Below are 20,689 nucleotides of genomic sequence, written 5' to 3' on the forward strand. Positions count from 1 at the left end.
TTTTTGTCTCGGGTGTGTCCTGCTCGTCAGATCTAGCAGTTCTGTGTTCCTCGTACAGAAGCGGCCATGTCATGATTCGAATTGTTGACTGGCGCGTGATGCTTTATCGGAAGCTCAAGCTCAAGATTCACTTCCGATTCCGTCTCCGTCAATATGTGAGGAGTAACATCCACGTACGTGATTGATGATGTAGGTGCTGCGATGCGTGATTTGAAGTGTGAGTAGACGACCAGCGCGTTACATGATATTAGTTAGTTAGGTATTCAAGACATCTGTACAGTAGCCAACAACAGCGAATTCTCCAAATTCCAGAATGCGACTCCGAAATGCCGCTTTATGCTCTATAGTTTTTGCTGTGAGCGCGTCCTATCTGAGCCTTTCAAAGGCCGCCTGCGCTATGCATCCAAAATTCCCAGATCAAGACAGCGAATGGTATGTGCGGAGCGAAAGCGTTTATCCTGCAATCAGAACCCACAACAAAAAGAAAATCATGAGCACTCCGAACATCTTGGCAATCAACCACCTGTTGCCTTGTACGCGGCTCCAGTATTTCATGAGTTCTCGTTGCGCACCTTCGACATTGTCGACCACGTCATCGGTATTCGCATCGATTCGTTGGATCTGTTCCGCTTGCTCGCTGACCATTTGCGCAAGCTGGCCGAAAATACCGCCGAGTTCGTTGATTGTGCGCTCAATCGCTTCTATAGCCTGACCGCGCTCTTGCAGATATGCGCTGGAGGTTGAGCCTTCTTCCATGATCTGAAGCTGAGACTGGTTCATGTGCATGGGCGCACCAGTGCCAGAATATAGAGCCGAGGAGCTGCTGGGTTCCAAGCTGAGAACATCGGCTCCAGTGGAGTATGGTCCAGATTGAGCAGGTTTGGGGCTTCTGCCACGTGAAGGTGTCTGATATAAGGGAGAATCGGTTCGTCCCGGATCTAGTCTCTCGGCATGTGTTTGTCGCGACACGTCTCCCACGAAATTCTCCTGCCTTTGCCTCGATGCTTGGATGTTTTGCGTCCTGACTTCGAGCACCTCTTTAAAGCTGGCCGTGACATCCGCCAGTCTGCCCTGAAGCAGCACGGTCACGTTCTTGTTGTGCTCTCCCTCTTGCGTCGCCACACCAGTGGCCTGCGCATTCATGGCTTTTTGCGACTGCTGCAATTGCTGAATTTGGTGATTGAGGCCCGCAAGGTCTTGCTTAATGACGAAGGTCAATTCCGCGATTTCCACAGGCCGGTCGTCGAAGAGTGACTTCTTCCGCGCCAGTTCCCCTAATCTCTGAAGTTTGCCCATTGTCGCGCTGATGCCTCTACCAATGCCCGCGGCACTGCGCGCAAACTCGGACCGCTGTTTTCGCGTAGGTGGTGTCGCGGTGCCATTCTGGTGTGGCAAGAGTGGTTGCGACTGAGCGCCTCCTGCTTTGCGTTGGCGCGCGAGTGATTTCTGAGCTTGGGTGAGGATGGAGCGGAATTCGGGCGTGCGGTCTTGGATGGAAGAGTGTGTCGCCATGGTGAGCATGTTTCTCGGCGGAGTCAATCAGGAATATGCAGAAGAAAGTGTGAGACTTTTTTGGTGGAAGGTGGTCGGTGTTCTGGAGGTGGTGGTGGCCAGGAGGCCGAGGGCGACGTGTGTGCGGACTGGCGCGATGTATGGAAGTGTGAGGGTATTCGGGGTTCGACGGTGGTGAATGTGGTGAATGCCTCGTCCTCGAGTCTGACAGGTGTTTTCTATCTCTGTTGTCTGTCGAGAAGGGTTGCGGGAGTAGACAAGTTCGCATGCAGGCAGGGCAAGCCAGACGGGGAGGCCAGTCGGCTTCTATTCTGGAACGTTGCGACTTCGAGCCTTCAAGGGCGCCGAACGGAAGCAAGGATTAATACGATTGCCTGGTCATCCAATATCTAGACAAAGGAGACCGCACCGTCAACTACGTACAGAAGTCGGACTGTCGATGTATGCATTCAATATCATCGCGTTGCTGATCCCTGCTGCGTCAGCGTGGATTCGTGGCCGTGCGCCATGGGCACCAACTCTTCCAACATTCGTGTACACTCTACCTTACTCTATAGTACCCTCCATCTACGCCACACTCTCCTTCTCGCAACCACTTCCTCTATGATGATATCTAATTCCTAGCTCAAGCTTGCTTTGCGCCCAGTGTCACCAGTGAAACAGACGGCCGCACCACACCTTCGCACTTCTCAGCCTTCGCACGACCCATCCTCAGCCTGCCTTACCTTGCCCGACGTCCAGTATTACTGCGCGTCCGCCGTTCGCGCTGCACCACTCCACGCATACCATGTCCTTCTCGTGACCACCCCCTGATCTGTAATTGCGGGCGCTCGTGGACGAGAAATCAGGCGGAGCATCGCGTCGACAGACATGGCCCAGAACAACACGCCAACCACGCCCGCCGGCCCCATATCCTTCAAGACCAATGTCAATCGTCACAAGACGCAGAAATGGGTGAACGCGGCCAAGAACACTTATGATGGCGACGACTGGGCTGGCTATGATCCCTACGATGAATATGCATACGAAGAGGAGAGACCGCCGATGCCGATGAGTGCGAGCCAGCTGCCATCGCAGTCACCTGTAGCGCAGCCACCCTCGCAGCACTTTCGTCGCGCCCCTCCGCAACAGCCTTTGTCGCGAGTGAGGACGCGAAGCTTCGATCAGGGCGATGATGGCACGCGTAGCGTGTCTGCTCCATTTCCAGCTTACAGCGAGAGGAGTGAAGGTCCAGCTTCAGCTGCTAGTGGCCGCAGGCGCAGCAATGATATGCCGCGAAGTAGATCAAGGCCGCGCGACTTCACAAACCCCGACCAAGTACCTCCGCCTCTCAGTACGCAGCCGATGCCGCGAGGTGCGCCACCTCCAACTCAATGGTTTCCTCCACGCAAGAGCAGTCTCAGCACTGGGTCAGACTACGATTCTCAGGCACAGGCGGCTGAGGCACGAGCCATTGCTGAGGGTCTGACTAATCCTGGTGTGAATACCGGTGCCGCAAACACGGAGAAGCCTCTGCCATTCATCAGGCCTAGCGACATCTACAAGCGAATCCCAGAAGAGATGAAAAGGCAGAGTGAAGAGGGCTCGCGCCCCAGCCTGGACAGTCTGCAGAGGGTCAAAAGTGGCGAGCAGTCAACGTTGACTCCGGTTCAAGAGGCGAGAGAGAGCAGGCTCTTTCCAGACGCCTCCACAGTTGCCCAGCCTTCCTCCAATGTCGCGGCAAGTCAGGACCCGCCAAGCACACAATCTGCCACGAGCACTACTCCTCCAGTCCGAGAGACCAGCCCGACACTGCCATTAGTATCACGGGTCTCGGGCTTTGGTGACGACATGTTCTCTCCGAAAGTGCAAGCCTCTGAGGCAACGCCCACTTCTTCTCAGCCGTCAGGACCGACACCCAACCCATCCAGCATCGACAGGACTGCGACTACGTTCAGCTCGCTCCAAACCACACCCACAACGACTCGACCCAGCCCAGGTCATGACCCGGCTGCAGAGATCCTCGCCGAGCGACAACAGCAGACGGCAGAGACCGATCTGCAGCACAATCCATCGGTGGGCTTTCGATCTGCTGTACACCAGGCTTTTGACGAGCCCGCTCTATCTCGCGACAGCTCACAGTCGCAGTCTGGCTCGGGCAGTGGTGTGAGTAGGAGTGACACTACATCTACTGCTGGCATCAGCCCGATCATGAGCCACATGCCCACTTCTGCTTTCCCACCCATCGCAGAGGAAACTGCGCCAAGCTCGATGAATGCACGACCTGCTTCCGGCTCGACACTCACGGGCACTCACAAGATTGCGCGGAAGCCGTCGCCCGCCCACAGCAGGAATGCGAGCGCCGATCATGGTATGCCAGCGGGTTTTGAACCAGGCTATCGCAGAAGTCTCGATCCTCCTTCTAATGGTACCTCGCCAGCTCGCACACCAGCCTTGGAGAGTACTGCAGAGGAACGGCTCGGCACACCCTTATCAGCCGTCGTTGCCGAACACCAGGCACCCGATGTCTCCGATCAAGGTGCCGAGATTCCTGAACCTAATTTACACCCTGCGGAGACATCCGCCAGCGAGGTCGCGCCTCTTGCCTCCACACCTCTACCGACCCCAGGACGAGGGAGGAGCGGTACAGACTACAGCATGCGAGAAGCTGATCTTGCTGCGCGAATCAATTCGTCGCCAGAGAAGGATGCACGCCTTGGTCACGCCGCAAAGAACAGCCAAGACTTGTTCTTGCAGACGCATAACGTGCAGACTCCTACATCGCCTCTTACACCGACCTTGACTGGAGGCGTTGGTAGTAGGGCCGACTCACCCGCGAAAGGACGCGTACGCGAAATAGCAGATCGTTACGAAAAGTCCAGCAGGCGCAACTCAGCTGCAAGTATCGGCAGTTCACAGAGCTCATGGAGTCGCTTTGGCGATGATGAAGAGCCGCCGAAGCCGAAGAGAGCCGGGACCAGTCAGAGCAACCTCGCAAACGAGGTGCGCCCGGAGGCAGAAAGCAGCACTCTGGGTGGACTCGCTCCGGCACGACCTGAAATTGGCAGAGAAGAGTCTTTCAAGCCTGATTTACCTGGCGCATGGCAGAGCGAGGCGCCTACTCCAGCAGTCGAGGGTCCTCCTCCTCCTGCGCCTCCTTCGACCTTGAATACAGACCGGCCACATCTTACCCGCTCCGAGACGCCGGTCGACCTGACGCCTACGACAAAAAAGTATCAGCTGCAAGGCAGTACTAGTCCTGAGCGAAGTCCAGTTGACGTATTGAAAGATGCTGGAGACGCTCTCGCTGCGTCCATCGTGTCAACGCATGGTGTTGGCCATCAGACTCGCGACTTCGCATCGAAAGAGCCACCTGCACCCGTCGAGCAACCAGAACTTGCCCCCAGACAGATGACTGGCCAGCTTGCGCCGCCACTTCTACGACACGAGACCGATCAAAGCAGCGATCCGCCCGCCAGCGTCGCCTCGTCTTTTGCGCCTACGCCTCAGCCAGCCAGCGGCAGCGGCGAGAGAGGCGTGCAGCCCGAAAACGCAGGCTACTTCAACACTGTAGCACCACTGCGAGTACGGAGCAGAGACCCTTCGCCTGAGCATCATGACAGCCTCTCATCTACCAGTGCTGCACCTGCGCATCTATCGCAGTTCTCCGATGATTCGGCGGCAACCGAGCGGGACAGCGATCGACTGCATCAGGAGATAGTGACGAGCCTTCAAGGTACCTCTGAAGGCATTGACCGCGATCAAGATGCTCTTGATGCACCGGAGAACGAGCGTCGCCTCGAGCAAGGGAAGGATGCTTTGCCTGCTGCAGAAATAGCTGGTGTCGGTGCGGCGGCCCTCACTGCTGGTGCTGGCCTTCAATCCACCTCGTCTCGCCGACCAGGACTCCTAGACACTCGCTTCAGCTGGGAGAACAGAGAGCCACAACGACACAGCGGAAGCTTTCTTGCTGCAAAGAAGGTTGAAGAGGAGCCAAAGAGTCCAGAGATCTATCCAGAAGCTGCGTATGAACGTCCACGAAGCAAGCAGCTTCACGTCATGAATGCTGAAGATGGCGATGTGTCACCAGACACGCCCATGAACGAGATTACTCCCACGACTGATACCCTTGGAGTGCCCCAACCACGAAGGCCTGAGGCCGCCGAAGCTGAGGCTGAAATCACAAGATCCTTGTCTCAGCGTATACGGGGATTGAAGAGCCCTGATGGACTGGTCAGCCCGATCATGAAGAGCCAAGAGCATTTGCTGCCAGATACTACTATTGGACCGAGTAGCCCATCGCAGTCCTTGCGCGAGATCGCGCCCAGTCCAGTCTCGAACGACGATACCTCTGCCCGCATACCATCATATTATGCGGGTGCTACTGACGATGTCCCAGCAGCGCCGGAGAAAGATCAAGTTACCACGACTGCGATCCAAAATCAGCCCGCAGCCTCTCCATCGAGACCCAGGACCGCTCCCGGGGCCGTCAATATTCCACCATTCCGCAACATTCTTGCATTGAAGACGGCTGATGAGCGCATTAAGACCTATAACGAGACTCGAGGCACTTTTGCAAACATGGATACGGGATTGTCAGACTGGCTCATAGCGATGACCCACAAGCATCCCGACGTTAGTGTCACTGCCGCTCAAGGTAAACCACCACCACTTCAGACACAACTCAGCCCCAGTGGCACAAACACGTGGAAGAGAGGACACCGTGCGAGCCCCTCGCTGGCCGGGTTCAAACAGCGATTTGCTTCCGGATCATCCGCACAGGCCGATCAACAAGGTCGTAGCACTTCGTTCGGCTCGGGAGCTCAGACCGGCTTGGATCCAAGCGACACAGCCAACAAACCCTCTGGTAGTGGTGCTCCTCGCATAGACATGGATCGCGTCCAGGAGCAGATGCAACAGCGTGGCAAGGAATTCATGAAGAGCGCCAGCGTGTTTGGCGGCAAGACAGCCTCGGGGGCCAAAGGTCTTCTGGCCAAGGGAAGGTCGAAGTGGGGAGGAGGGGGCGGCTCTGTTCGAAAGACTGGCGGTGGTGAGGTATGATTGCTTTTTTCTTACGACTCTCTGGCACTCAAGTCTCGGCTTCACTTCACTTCGCTTCCTTGATCATTTGGCGTTTCATTGCTTTTGTATTGTGACTGAGAGTTTCATGCTCCAGGTTTGAACGGCACTGGAGATGGATATCCCACCGCACATCTAGTTTTCGAGCTCTTCGATGTGGAGTTCCGATGCCCCTGTTGGATCGGCACATCTGCGGCGGAGCGAAAGCGCAAAGAAGGAACAAAGCCTGGTTGAGGCTCATTCCCCTGGCTTATACTAGTTGTATACATTCCAGATTCTTTGGCTGCCATCGACACAGTTTCACTTCCTCCCTTCAACACCCCAACATACATCCTCTACTGAGTCAAGAGGACGCATGCTTACGGTAAGTCGTTATAGGATCCCAAGAGTCCCTCGAGTGCCAAAGTCGGCCCCTCCAGTCTCTCGTCCGTGGCCACAGCTGGTCTGTCTGCGAAGTCGCCCAATACACCTTTGAACGCCGACACAAAACTTGCTGCCGGTACCGAGTCTTCTAAGAGTCTAACGAATAAACCCACTGTCGAGCCTTCGGTCCTCTTTGCGCCAGATGGCACGCAAGTCATTGTGGAACCCTCATTGGAGGCGAATGACCACGAAAATGCGCCGCTATCCAGCGTGCGTGATAATGCTCAGAAGCATGAAAATGATAATATCGTCGAAAATGCTTTCACACGAAGCTCTTCGCAAGCCGACAAGGAAAATGCGAACAAAATCTCGCTTGAGGAACCTAGCCCGTCCACTCCTGTCAAGGCTGCAATCAGTCCTGGCGTGAGCGCTACAACGGAGACCGCAAGCCCTAGAAATGTTCAGAGCTCGAGCTCTCCCCTCAAAGTGACCGGCCTGGCTGCCATCACCGCTGCTGCTGCGTCAGCAAAGTCTGCTAAAACAGAGCCCGCCGACCCGCGTGAATCTGACCAAGCGCCGAAGACTGCTGCGCCAGATCCCATCGTTGATTCTGCGGCCACTTTACCTGCGCGACCAGAAATTGCCGGCCGCTATTCTATGGCTCTTGGTAGCGAGGCAAGCCCAGAGCAATCACTGTCTCTGACTGAATTTCTTGCTTCGGAAGCGCCAACAGAACCCGTGGACGAGAACACGCCCACCAAGAAGGAGTTCAAATTCCCGCCATCATCTCTTGAAGCCCAACCGCATCCTGAGCCAAGTCGCCAGGCATCTGCGAACTCAGCAGCGGCCATTCGTCGCAGAGAACGATCGCAGACTCCTAGCTCCGTGTCTGCACGAAGCTCGTCAAGTAGACCTCTTAGCCAGGTTTTCACGCGACTTCGCGAAAAGAGTAGGAGCATGAGCCGCAGCAGAAAAGACGGGAGCAGAAGCCGCCCTCCAAGCTTGGTGCTTTCGCGCAGCAACTTGCTGGAAGACGAAGAGCTCGACTCCAGGCCAGCCAAGCGTGTGATCTCCACAGACTCACGCAGCACCGATGAAGCTGCAGCTGCTGCAGCCCTCGTGGCTACGGGCCCTGCTGACCTCGCCTGGGATGACTTCTCAGATCTGGCAATCGGCTACTCTCAGGCTGGTATAACATCTCCTATCATGCCCATGAACAGTCCGACGAGTCCGCAAAGAGTCGAGGCTTGGAACTCTCCTGATGCTACTATCCCTCCCAGAACACCGACCAACCCTGGCGATCAACATCGCAACAGCGAGAGTGGCCTTGTTCGTAGGCTAGGTGTCTTGCCTTCTCCAGCTCCTACCGCCGCGACATTTTCCGAAAACGGCGAGAGAAGTGCCTCGACGGAGCAATATCAACGAAGGAGTAGCGCAGCTGCCTGGAAGAAAGGGCTGGAAGATCAATTTGGAGGAGCGCTTGCGAGTGTGCCCAGTCACACACCCTCTGAAGATGATGGCAAGCAAATGGAGGAGAGCGAAGAAACGCCTTCTCCTACGACTCATGCGGCAAAGGTTCCGGACGAAAGCACTCCAAGACAGGCTGACTTTGGTGACAAGGCCGCGACTCCGAGCGGCGTGCTGCAAAACGATGACGAACTGACCAAGCCCTCCGAGGAAGATGCCGAGAAGCAAGACGCGAGTCCTTCAAGCACTCCCCCGCCCATATCCAGACCACAACAGCAACGCAAAGTGAGCGACCTTGCAAGTCTACCTAGCCAGATCCGGCGGGCTTCACAACCATCAAGTCCAGTCAAAGCGCTTCCAACGAGCCCACCGAGTACCGCTGCTCACTCTCGCGCCAACAGCCAGTCTCTTGCTGTTATACTACCCTCTACCCTCGAAGCCACGTCATCGCGAGAGTCTGGTCTTTCAGATGCTGAGTTCGTACAAGCTAGTCCTGTCACAATCAAGGCCGCAGCACCTGCGCTTGTTCAGCATGCCTCTTACAAGAGAGAAGCAGGCCCAGAAGGCGAAGAGCTGTATGAGAGCACTCCTATTGCACCTCCGCTCACGTCTCCTCGGCGATCTGCTCACGAGAAAGAGACTGCGACTGAAGAAGAGGAACTTTACGAGAGCACTCCAGTCGTAGCGAGATTTGGTATGCCTTGGCGAGATCAAATTGCCGAGCAGGAGCGGGAGCTGGAGCGCCTGGGAGAGGAGCAACAGAATCGTGAGCCAACGGTGCTACCAGCTACAGATGCCTCGAAGAGCGCAAGCAAACTGGCGGAAGCGACGCCGAATCCGTATCAGCTCTCTGCTAGCAATGCTGCTGATACCATCCCGGCAACTGCTGGTGCCGATGTAGACCGGTGGGAAGATGCAAGAAGTGAGGTATCCGCCGAGGAAGGTGCTCATGAGAGCAGCCATCACACCAGTACGGGGCCGACGGCAAGCAGACACTCTTCTGTGTCTAGTCTGGGAGGTGGCGATCGTGCTACGAGAGCCGACGCCCAGCCTGAAGAGCCAATGTCGAGTCAGGCTGTTCCGGCTGGTCCAACAAGCGTGCCTGTTGCCTCGCCGCTGCAGAAGCTAACCGCTGGACAAGTGCCGGGTCCTGGACCTCAGCCTCGAGGCCCTGCATCAGGCGACTTCTCCGATCGTTTCGCGAATCGGCAATACATGCAGCGCCCAGGCATGACGGAGCGGCCGCTGTCTTACATGCCGAGTAAACGCGACTCTGCCGGCTTTGTGCAAGAAAGCATTTCGACTGCACAGGGAGCTTCTCCTCGTGTCGCCGACACGCCTCCAATTGACATCAGTGCAATGGCTGGCCCGCCGGCTGGCGCATTGCCTTACTTGCAACATCCTGCGATGAGATTGAGCGGCCACGTCGAGCCAACTCAGTATGAGAAGATGAGGACCTCCATCGGCAGTGGAGTTCTTGTCAGCCCTGGCCATTCTCCGCACAACAGTGGTGATTTGAGTGGAAGAGGGAGTCGCCAATCCGGCTTCTTTCGTCGTGACGCCGCCACTTACCCAACACCACGTAATATCACCGATCAGCATGGATTGGAGGACCTCGCGTATGGGCCTCCTGCCCCCGAGGAGCACTCACAGGCGCAGGATTCTTCGAAGCAAGGCAGGATCAGAAGTGGCTTGTGGGCGACATTGTCATCCCGCCGCAGCAGTGGCGCCAAAATTGAGTCTGATCATCAATCCAGAGAAAGCTCACTTGCTCCGCTCGCCGGGGACCTTACTGGCCCTAGCACTGGCGCTGCTCCTCCTCCTAATGTCCCGCCTCCCGTTCCGATGTCGACGATGGAGCACGTGGACTCTTCTGCGAAAGGACGCAAAACTTTGACGAAGCCCCAACGAGCCTCGTCGAATGCTATTGAGCTCGAACCGAAGAAGAAGCGCTTCTCTGGATTGAAGAGTTTGCTGGGCCGGAGTAGTACTGCAGCTGGCCACGAGAAGGCTGACAAGGAGTCAATCAAGAAACTGAAGAAAGGCGCCCCCGTAGCGGATGCAAGGTCATCAGCAACGCCTCCACAGAGCCGACCAGCGCCTCAAAGTCGGCCAGGCGATAGCGCTACCGTACAAGGCGCAATCAATGCGTACGACGACTATGAAAGAGCTAGGCGCAGAGAAGGTCGAGCGTTTGACAGACAACGGCAGGCTATGCGGCAAGCAGAGCCAGCGCCTCTGCCGCACGCTCGACCGTCAATGGGCGAGGGAGGCTCATTCGTGCCTTCTGAAAATGCGCCACCTGCTGAAGGCTGGTACGCGCCACGTCGCGATGGAGAGCGGCACTCTTCTCTTCCTTCTCAAGCCTTTCTTCCAGCTCAAGAGACCGATCAGCCAAGCATGAGCAGCCAAGCAATGCCCCAGTTCAGGCGACTTCACAGTCTCGGTGCTGAACCTGGACGAGCTCGACCGATTGCTCAAGTCCCCGAGGCTTTCCGACCCGTTGATATAAGTTTTGGGCGCCCTGTGAAGCCCATCGGGCCTCCATTGCCTGGGCAGTTCCACGTACTTCAGCAACAACAACCCTACCTGCCAGGCGGGCCACCAGGCTACTCTGATCAGGGGCCGATGTCGCCAGCAAATCCCATGCGGCAAAGAGAAGGCAGCTATGGCTCAGAGTCCACCAATCCGATATCTGGCAGATCGGAATACTGGCCCAGCCAACGGCCATTCGAGTCAAGGTCGGGAGCTTCCATCTCCCCTATCAACACCAGCTCTGATTCCGGAGGATATGGAGTGTCTCATAGAGATCGAATGGGCTCGTTAAGTCAAGAAGTAGCACGCAGTCCGGCAAAGGAGTACAGCGATCAGCAGACTCCCTTCGCGATTGCTCTGCCTCCAGGTCACTCAAGGCAATCAAGTTGGAATATACCACCTGATTATCGACCTGAAGGACCAGTGCGAGCTGCTACGGATGAATTTTACGACGCGCAGCAATATCAGCACGCTGCATCCCCGCCTCCGCCACGGTTTGCAATGGCTTCACCGCCTCCTGGACCTCACCAGCAGCAACAGCAATATTATGCTCTACAGCAACAAGGCATCGCACCTCCTCCACAACCTGAGATACCAATGGGCTTTCCAGAACATTTCGCGCGCGGCCAACCTCCTCCACGACCTCCACCAACTGTGCCGCTCATACCAGACGAAGAGGACACCAGAGGAGCATACCCAAGCCCTCCATACTCTCCCGAGCATCATCCACAACAGATGTACATCCATTCCACATATCAAGGAGGTTCAGCTTACCAGGGCCCACGCATCAATCCTTCTGGACAACAGATGATCCAACAAGGCTGGTATCCTCGTCAACAAGCTCCTAACCCACCTTCTCGAGGTCGGTACTACGCCCAACAGCAACAGCAACAACTACAATTCCAGTATCAAGAGGCTTTCAGCGATCGTCAACCGATGCAGAGGAGTTTTACCACTGGTCATAACCAGAACGCATATCATGCTCCGCATGTACCTCAACACCGGAGAAGGCCCAGCAGTGGATATAGTGGCAGGCGTGATGATCCTACTGTCGGGGAAGAGGAGTTTATTATGAGGGGTGCGAGTTATCCGGGTCAGGAGTGGCAGCCGCAGTGGCGGGAGTAGGACACGCCAGACATTGCTCAGCGGGGAGTGATCGTGAAGTCACCCAAGGTACATGAATGAACAGTTACAGCTTTCGAAGAGAGAGAGAGAGACATCCACAGAATGATAAGGATGATGGGGACGATGTGATGATGATGAAGATGATGTATAATTAGTTACAGTTGCAATGTCAGATAGTGCCAAGCCTTCGGCAATTATATCGGTTCACTTCACCAACTCTTTGGGAAGAACTCCACGTGAGCAGTATTCCAAAGGAGCAGTCTTGAAGTCATCGAAGCCTTTCGAGATATACCCTAGCGTGCAGGAAGAGAGGACTGTATGACAGCACGAGTGACAGACGGCTCGGTCAAATGTGGTATGCAGGCTAGTCATGGCGTGCTAATAGTAACACTTGATCTACTTGGCTTTGCGCTCGGAGATGTAAGTAAGCACTTGAAGGCGTTTGTGATGCAGATTGCGATTGTCCTGTCTTGAGGGCGTAGTAGCTGTTGGGCCAGAAATGTGGTGAATCGGTGTAGTTGGACATGCTACATAACATATGTAGAGCCTTGTTACCTACCTTCGCTGAGTACTTTGAAACTCTTGACCTGTGTCGTCCATCATTCGATACAAATCAGAGGAATAGCATAGCATAGTCGTGGATATAGTGCAACACAAAAGCAAAAAAAGTGCAAAGATGGATGCGCCAGGATTTATATTGATACACCCCCTCCCCCAGCGATAAATCACACCATACCACCAAATAGCAATCCAATCTCTACCCATCATACTCATAATTCATCATTCATCATCATCATCATCAAAACCATCTCAACATACTCCCTCTCATCAAATCAATCTCACAAAGAATCCCTCGACCAACCCCGTCGACGCGTATTTCTCCCCAATCGAATCGCCCCTCCAGATTTCGACGCCACAGTATGACAAACCAGAGCGATACAGATCAAAGCCGCGACCGCCACGGCTCCATAAATTGCAATGCCGTCGAAGAAGCCTTGAAGATACATGGAGTGTTGATCGAAATTGAGAATTTCTACGCCGTGACTGTAGCTTTGGATGAGGAAATCGAAGGGTGATTGGTGGGATTGGGACTGGGACTGGGACTGGGACTGGGACTGGGTGGATGATGTGTCGTGTGAGTGGGAGTGTTCGATGGGTTTGGGTTCTGGGAGGGTTTGGATGTTGTCGAATTCGTCGATCCAGACTTGTTGTGGCTCTGCTGCTGGGATTGTATTTCTTGTTACGAGGGAATGGCTTTGATGTAGGTTTCGGATTTTCCTGATATCGTTTTTTGATTCTGGTGTTGTTGTTGGAGGAGCAGCTTTCACGATGGAGCTGAGGATTGATAGCGTGCAGACGAGATATGTGAAGCCGAACATCTTGGAAGTCTGTCTAGGGATTGTTGTTCAGTGAGTGACAGTGAAATGCGTATCCAAGAGAAGCTGGTGGTGTGGTCCAAGGAGAGTGTGTGATGGACGGAGAGAGGTGAGCTCATCATAGGAGGAGGAGGAGGAGAATATGCGTCTCCGGCGTATATGCCGCAGATCAGTCATGTAGCGTCGCATGGCGCTAGAGCCAAGCCAAGCCTGTCAGAAGCGGGCAGTTGTCCGTGTGAAAACACAACATTGTCCAGGCTGCCAACCTTCTCCGGGTAGACCGAATGGCGAGCGATCAGCTTTTATTTTCAGTCTATTTAGCGTGCGCCCGCAAACAAAACAAGCTTTAGCTTGACCGCAGTAGGCATCGGTCCTCGATTCTCGACCCTGTCGTCGTATGGTAGTGGCTGACGTTAACCATATAGCAGGAACTCTAAATCAGCTGTGCTTCTTTCGTTTGGATCTGCTGCGGAAGGATTAAGAAGCATCTGAACGACAAGCACAGCGCAGCACGCTTGTCTTTGGTTCTTGTTACAAAAGCGGCACAGGGATATCTTGTCGCGAAGACTTTTGATACGAGGTGAGGCGCAGTGTGAAACAGGGGTCGGTCTGTAGAATAGCTGCAGAGATCTGGGGGCTTGGCTTTATATAGCCTCTCCGGGGCCTTCTTCTGGCGGTCCAGTCTTTCGCCTTCTCTAACCTCATCACGACGATGATAACTTGAGAGACTTACCCGCCTCGCACTCGTTGATTGCTCACTGGTGAGCGATACAACATCGTATTCTGGAAGGCGCCGTTTTGAGTCGCCAGACACTCGATACGGCGTATCCAAGCATGATCCTCAGATGAGCGAAAAAGCTCCTCTCGAGCGGCGCGGATGCTGGGTCATATTTAGGCGTAGACTTTACTTGCACCAGAGAAGATACGCCACATTTTATGGGCTTGCATCATTTCGCTCCTCAACATCACCCTGGCTGATGATACAAATGGCATCGACCCAGTAGTAACGTAGTTCGTTGTCGTGATGTACAAGAATGTCACTCAGAGCTTGCAAAAGATTCTTTGTAACGGAGAAGTTGCATTCGTTCATGGTAATGTTTCGCCAGTCGGATTGATCGCCTCAGCAGTACGATATGGCACAATCGTCATCTTGAGACGTCATTGAATGGTCTTTAGTAAAGGCCGTCTCCACGAGGCTCTGAATAATTCGTGTGAAGGACTCGGTCACGTTCTCACGTTCAAGTTTCTGTAACATCGGGTTGAGAGGTGGCGCAACGATGCAAGTGCACAGCAGGCCGCCAGCTGAGCGAAGCTGTCGGATTCGTCAACTTCTTGCAATGCTATACTGTCATTCGCATCGTCAACTTATCCTTCTCCACGATCTCATCTTTCATGCTCTCAAGTTCCTGTGTATCCCAATTCACAGAGATGTACCTCCCACTCAGCCAAGGTCGCTTTTCAGAAGTAAGCCAGGTAAGGAAGCCACCACAAAGCGCAACGTCGTCTGTAAGGACTATAGATGTGTCAGTCTCTCCAAGTTCTAGCCCGAGGCATTCGGGCTCACCATCTGTCCACAGCTGCCCCAATTGAGTCTCATGATGCCTCTCGGTCTGTGGAGTGTGAACTGCACCAGGATGTACTGCGAAAGCCTGTACACCCGTGGTCTCGTAATGGTCCTGGTGGATGTGTTCGGCCAGACGGTTCATGCAAATCTTGCTGAGGTTGTATGCAATAGGGCACATTTCGGATTTGTTCATGTGCGATGCGATGCTGGTGATGACGATGAACCTACAGAAGTCTAGTACTCAGCGTCATGTGGTCGATCATTGAGCTGCTGAAGTCTCACGCTTGAGGACCGTCTTTGGTGGCTTCAAGTTGCGGCACGAAATTATGTGCAACCCTCCAAGAGCCCATCAGATTGGTCTCGATCACGCGCGGGAAGTCTTCATCTTCGACGACACCGACCGGCATATATTCCTTCCCATCCGACTTGGTGATGTATTTTGATATGACGCCCGCATTTGCAACCTTTACCGCGTAAGTATGGACTTCTTCGGAGGATAGGGAGAACAGCTTACCACTACATCCAGCCTGCCATATCTTTGTTTCGTAGCTTCAGCCAATGCTTTGACGTCTGCATCCTTCATTGTATCGCATGTCTGGCTGAGCACTTCTGCATTTGGATTGATCTGCTTGATTTCGGCTTCAAGCTTGTGCAGGTCAGACTTGGTCCTGGATGCGATTACAATGCCTCTAGCTCCAGCGATGGCATAACTCAATGCGATGTGGTAACCCAATCCTTTGCCAGCCCCAGTCACTACAACCACAAAGTCGGGATGTAATTTGATGTTACTTGGATCTGTAGGACCTTCCGGTTTGTTGTGGATGGTCTTGGTGAAGTGCATGCCCCAGTAGTCTGGGAATTGATTAGCCATGGCTGGTTGACAAAGACTTGCTATAGAATGAGCGAGTTGAAGGAGGTCAGTAGAACAACAAGGCAGCTGATCGTGGGGAAAGATAAGTGTATAGCAATCTGCGACAGTGTTGTTCCGATTCAGGCAAATCGAGGTGTTATAAAGCGGAGTAGGATCCCGAGGCTGTTGGCAGAGCTCTTGGGAGCCGTATGACAAGGCTCTGTTCCTCCTTCTTCCTTCACTGTTACAAAGTGGTATTGCAGATGACTACTGCAAGCCTGGCTGTGATGGTGAAGCTGCACTTGGCGAAGTCGAGTTGGGAAGACCGTTCGCCTACTGATATTGTGTGCGCAGCTATATGTAACCACCATGGGTCCTCTAAGGACCTTGTAGGGCTGATGTCAGACCGCGTGGTGGTCCTGCAACGACTTATCCTGCAAGTGGATGATGATGCTCTATTCAGTCGTCTTTCTGTGGCCTCCTCGGGATCAGGCCTCCGTCCAAGCAAAATGCCAAGCCATATATATGCTTCCTCTCTTAAAGCAGCTAAGGGCGCCATTGATGCCTGGCCTGATCTGGCGTGAGCGACAGCGTGTCTATCCACATGAGCGACAGTGTGCTCATTGGGCTCCAGGTGACATTAGTAAACAAAGAAGCAGAGAGTGCGTATGGCCATCATTATTGAACGTGAAATTCCGCTTGAGCGGAGGTCGAAGATCAGCAGCGAATGTCGAACAGTCTACTCGACGAATTCGATCGCAGAGGCCAGGAGTGTATTCGTAATGCTCGTGTGTAGCTTTCTAGCGATGTCTCTGTTGTGTACAGTAACGGAGGAGAACGCGATCGTACTCGGTCAAGGAGAAGGTTCGGCTTCCAGCGCGAGACTCCCGAGAAGCTTCACCTCAAAGGTTCCTACGACCGCAACCACGCTTCTGCTCGCGCGCATCCCATCCAATGTCGAAACGCATCTGCATATCCCTACTATCAACTCCCATACGATCCAGCGCATCGTCCTGTACACGACAATGCCGCTCCGCCACCACCACCGCCCGCCGTAGCACCAGCACCATCCTCCGAGTCAACACCTCGCCATCGTCATCATCATCGAAACGCCCCTTCAGCACATCACCAAAATGCCTCGTGAGCAACCCCAACCGCATGGCCGGCAAAGGGCGGCTAAGGGCCCAAAAATCCATGTCCCTCCAACAAAAACAACAAATGGCAAAATTGCAAGAATCAGGCGAAATGCTCAATTACATGGGTTTAATCGAAGGAACATTCGTCCCACCCACAGGCCACAAACTCCCTTCCCTCTTCACACAAACCCGGGACCGGCTACAAATCGAAAAATCCCGCTTCATGAATTTCGTGAAATATTGTCAATCACACTTCATGGCATTCTGGTTCGTGAAGCCTCGATTACAACTACAGAGGAGCAAGACTCCGAAGATAGCGCAAGAGATATATGAGGCGATGTACAAAGCTCTCGCAGCAGGGGATTTGAATAACGATGCTGGCCTAGAACATACATTAGCGCCTGGATTTGCCAAAAGTTTGCAGTCGAGGATACATCAGAGAGCACATGGAGAGCTCCTCGAATGGAAGCTTCACAAGTATCTCGAACGGCCGAGATGTGTGGCATATGTGTTTGCGTTGCCGGATGTCAAGGGGTCGAATGAGAAGAGGACGGGGATTATGCAGGCTGTTGTGAGGATTAGCAGTCAGCAGTCTTTGATGCGTTTGAAGAGGATGAGGGTTTTGGATCCCGCGACCCAGCAATACGTGGTTGCGGATGTGCCGGTGGATAGGAATGGGCAGGCGATTCCGGAAGAAAAGATTCAGGAGGAAGAGATGAAGAATCGGAAGGATGTGACGGAGTACCTTGTGCTGCAGAGGTTATTGCGGCAGGGTGAGGTTGGTGAGTGGCAGGCTTGGGGCACGACGACTGAGACTGGGCTGCAAGAGATCAGGAAGCAGAAAGAAGTCAAGCAGAAGAGATTGCTTGGTGCTGCGTAGGAGATGAGTTAGCGAATGTACAGATGCGCGGACGTAGCATATATTATAAACGCATTAAACTTCATGTACGGTTTGGAGACGTTTCAAGAAGACTTCAGTGGTATCACTTAGGTGCAAGGTTGGCATGCATTCCATTCTGGTCTGTTAAGACTATTGAGCCATAAAAAGCCAACCAAGCCGTCGCTCCTTCCGCATTCGCTACTCGTCCTAATAACCGGTCCATCACTGTCCAGGTGTTCGTGACAAGACACGCATGCGTCTCCGTAGAAGCCGAAAAAGGTCGTGATAAAGAAAGGTAGAGTACGCGTTCCCAAAGCCCATCGATCAGAGGGTATCCACCATGCATGTCGTCGTAGCCTTTCTGATAGGCTGTGCCGTAGTCGTGAAGTCGTGTCGCGCACGCCGGTCCTGCCGGAGTCCACAGCTTCTATGGAGCTGGCCGGTCCTTCGCGCGGATGTTCTGGCTTGCAATGCCGACTCCGCCGGTGTCGCGACGACCGCTGGCGATCATGCTCTATGTTTTGACGGGACTAGAAGCCATGGACCTTAATGGTCTTGGCATCCAGCTCCAAACCCTCCTTCTTGTCGATCAAGAACTCCTGGACATCCTTGCGCTGGTCGCCCTGAAGCTGAATCACCTCGCCCATCTCCGAGTCGTTGACGATGGTGCCATTGCAGGACTTTAATCTTCTTTGCATTGAGGATCTTCTTCTGGTCGAATTTCTTCGGCAGGCCCTGGACGGTAGTCAAGGTCTTACGACCATTGCGTTCTGGAGGAACTCGAGTCAGAGGAGTCTTGGGTAGCGTTTCTCAGATGTTCGAACTTACGCTGGATACGGATGTGGATGTAGTTCTGGGACTGCTTGGCGTCGCCTCCGGTATCCTCATCGGCTTCGGCGAAGGGGTCTGTGTCACATGCGCGTCAGTCATGGTCGGTATGGAGAGCGTAGGCGGAGTGTGCACACGCCGGCACTGTCGCCGCTACCGGTATACAGCCAAGGCAGGTCGGCGACATGTTGCGCGGTGCACACGAGTCGAGGCGAGGGGTGTGCTTATCGCGCGAGGCTGAGCGTGTTGTCGGGCTTTGAGGCTCACTTACCGAAAGACTTGAGATTTTCAATCGACATACGAGACTGCGTTGCCTTCTTGTCTGCTGTGTGGAGTAGTAAGAAGCGCTTGGTATGAAGGGATTGTCGTGGGTTTGGTGGTGGAGCGGAGAGTGTGGTGTGTGGTGTAATGTGCGTGGGTGTGGAAAGAGGGCGAACTCTCGAAGATGAGGGGCGGCTCAAATCACCTCCCGAAACCTTGCGTCAAGATGGGCAGCAACGACTTACTCTTCCAACTTGCATTCCACTCTGGCCACTCCACTGCATCTTCCTTCTACTATTCGCCTACATTCTGGGAGCATTCATGAGTCAGTGTGCTCACCGTGTCCGATAATCGATTCAGCCTCTCACGCCGTGTCACATGCGACGAGACAGCTCTCAGCATGTCAACACCCCAAGCCGAAGTCACGTTCCAGACCTGCGCTTCGGAAGTTCTTAGTCACAAAACAATACGTGCTTTGTCCTGCCTGGTCTGGTGGGCTTGCAGCGCCAAAATTGGGCCATTCACCTTTGTTCACTGCAAGTCCTTGTGAAGACGCTTTGTCCATCGATGAGCATATATCACACGCGCTTCCCTCGCTCGACTCAAGTTCGCAACGTCAAAACACACACCCCCCAAAAACTCTCCATCCATACTAACACACCACGAAAGTATTTGAATCCTTCACACAACATGCGATTCCACCTTACAACACTCCTTGCCGCCACAGCAGTGCTGTCGGCTCCTATCGAGCCTGAGGCCGAGCCAGTCTCCCTCATCGCTCGCGATGTCGTCGCCCCAAACCAGAGCACTTGCATTGCATACCGGGACGCTTTCCGCAACATCAACACGTCCGCATTCAAGGTCACGATTGGCCGACCATACCTTGGTGGCGGTCGCTGTCCTGAACTCAAGGCCAAGGTCGGCAAGCATTTCGACGTCAAGGGACTCAAGTGCCGCGGCGCGAATGGCAATAAGAACACCCTTATCATCATGACTTCAAACATGAAGGCCGGCAATCTTGCCAACGTCAACAATGCTCTTAAGGCCGCCTACCCAGAGATCAACTTCTCATGCCCAACCAAGTCTTCGGCTCTCACAACTAAGTGAAACAAAAAGGTAAGTCGTCTACCCTGGTGGTAGACTTTTGATATTCAAGTATTCCAGCGTCTCAAGCGTTCTCGCTGCCTCAGGTATGAAATTAAGCATTTTTACTACTACCACTCTCGAACAAGTTTTCACTCAGCCTCGCTAAACACTGGAAGAAAAAACTGAAGCTCTTGCATGACTATCAGAGCACAATATTTATGGAGTCGCTACTACGCGTCCACATTTTGAATTTTCGCACATGTCCTCAGTCCTCAGTCCTCAGCCTGTCCCCGGACAAGCAATATGCTGATGGGCTCCACACCTTCAAAAAGCTGTCCTCACGCGCAAGTTCTGGTTTGTATAAATTCTACAATGGCAGTAATCAGGTCTTCTCGCATCCAAGCAACAACATCCCTTTTCTCTACACAGGCTGGCTAGGATCGCGTCGGACCAGCAGAGCAACCTCTTCAGACCCCCAAACATCATCCAAGTCGGCTACGACCACATCTCGGCTTCATAAACCATCATGTCAGACTACCAAACCTACCAGGCCAGGATGGCGGAGAAGGATCAGCTCAAAAATGAGATCTTAGCGGTAGAGGACTCGATGAGATCCATCTCCGCCAGCGACCGCGCACTAGAGTTCGA

General features: G+C 53.8%; 8 protein-coding genes across 8 annotated transcripts; 4 read left to right on the forward strand and 4 right to left on the reverse strand.

Annotated features, from left to right (window-relative positions):
* Positions 1-5: 5 nt before the first annotated feature.
* On the reverse strand, positions 6-1,512 carry MYCFIDRAFT_202648 (uncharacterized protein; the record flags this gene model as incomplete). Its single annotated transcript, XM_007925750.1, has 1 exon — positions 6-1,512. The coding sequence occupies one exon, from the start codon at positions 1,510-1,512 to the stop codon at positions 454-456; it is 1,059 nt and encodes a 352-aa protein (XP_007923941.1). The 3' UTR covers positions 6-453.
* Positions 1,513-6,132: 4,620 nt separating this feature from the next.
* On the forward strand, positions 6,133-6,858 carry MYCFIDRAFT_210612 (uncharacterized protein; the record flags this gene model as incomplete). The annotated part of the gene is made up of 2 exons (XM_007925751.1): positions 6,133-6,546; positions 6,668-6,858. A coding segment is annotated over one exon (247 nt), but the record flags the coding sequence as incomplete, so codon positions are not given.
* On the forward strand, positions 6,178-6,858 carry MYCFIDRAFT_182073 (uncharacterized protein). The gene is made up of 2 exons (XM_007925752.1): positions 6,178-6,546; positions 6,668-6,858. Exons 1-2 carry the CDS (start codon positions 6,382-6,384, stop codon positions 6,671-6,673), a joined length of 171 nt encoding a protein of 56 aa, XP_007923943.1. The 5' UTR covers positions 6,178-6,381; the 3' UTR covers positions 6,674-6,858.
* A 5,864-nt stretch (positions 6,859-12,722) lies between these two features.
* On the reverse strand, positions 12,723-13,722 carry MYCFIDRAFT_210613 (uncharacterized protein). The gene has a single exon (XM_007925753.1). The coding sequence runs from the start codon at positions 13,437-13,439 to the stop codon at positions 12,900-12,902; it is 540 nt and encodes a 179-aa protein (XP_007923944.1). The 5' UTR covers positions 13,440-13,722; the 3' UTR covers positions 12,723-12,899.
* Positions 13,723-14,776: 1,054 nt separating this feature from the next.
* MYCFIDRAFT_132769 (uncharacterized protein) lies at positions 14,777-15,871 on the reverse strand (the record flags this gene model as incomplete). The annotated part of the gene is made up of 4 exons (XM_007925754.1): positions 14,777-14,995; positions 15,062-15,224; positions 15,283-15,413; positions 15,515-15,871. 4 exons carry the CDS (start codon positions 15,869-15,871, stop codon positions 14,777-14,779), a joined length of 870 nt encoding a protein of 289 aa, XP_007923945.1.
* A 1,224-nt stretch (positions 15,872-17,095) lies between these two features.
* On the forward strand, positions 17,096-17,866 carry MYCFIDRAFT_77390 (uncharacterized protein; the record flags this gene model as incomplete). Its single annotated transcript, XM_007924586.1, has 1 exon — positions 17,096-17,866. The coding sequence occupies one exon, from the start codon at positions 17,096-17,098 to the stop codon at positions 17,864-17,866; it is 771 nt and encodes a 256-aa protein (XP_007922777.1).
* Positions 17,867-18,396: 530 nt separating this feature from the next.
* On the reverse strand, positions 18,397-18,993 carry MYCFIDRAFT_186871 (uncharacterized protein; the record flags this gene model as incomplete). Its single annotated transcript, XM_007925755.1, has 4 exons — positions 18,397-18,546; positions 18,608-18,636; positions 18,695-18,772; positions 18,966-18,993. The coding sequence occupies 4 exons, from the start codon at positions 18,991-18,993 to the stop codon at positions 18,397-18,399; spliced, it is 285 nt and encodes a 94-aa protein (XP_007923946.1).
* A 652-nt stretch (positions 18,994-19,645) lies between these two features.
* On the forward strand, positions 19,646-20,062 carry MYCFIDRAFT_77388 (uncharacterized protein; the record flags this gene model as incomplete). The annotated part of the gene is made up of 1 exon (XM_007924585.1): positions 19,646-20,062. The coding sequence occupies one exon, from the start codon at positions 19,646-19,648 to the stop codon at positions 20,060-20,062; it is 417 nt and encodes a 138-aa protein (XP_007922776.1).
* Positions 20,063-20,689: the final 627 nt, after the last annotated feature.

The sequence above is a fragment of the Pseudocercospora fijiensis genome (genome assembly GCF_000340215.1).
Source record: "Pseudocercospora fijiensis CIRAD86 unplaced genomic scaffold MYCFIscaffold_2, whole genome shotgun sequence".
Classification (NCBI taxonomy): Eukaryota; Fungi; Ascomycota; class Dothideomycetes; order Mycosphaerellales; family Mycosphaerellaceae; genus Pseudocercospora; species Pseudocercospora fijiensis.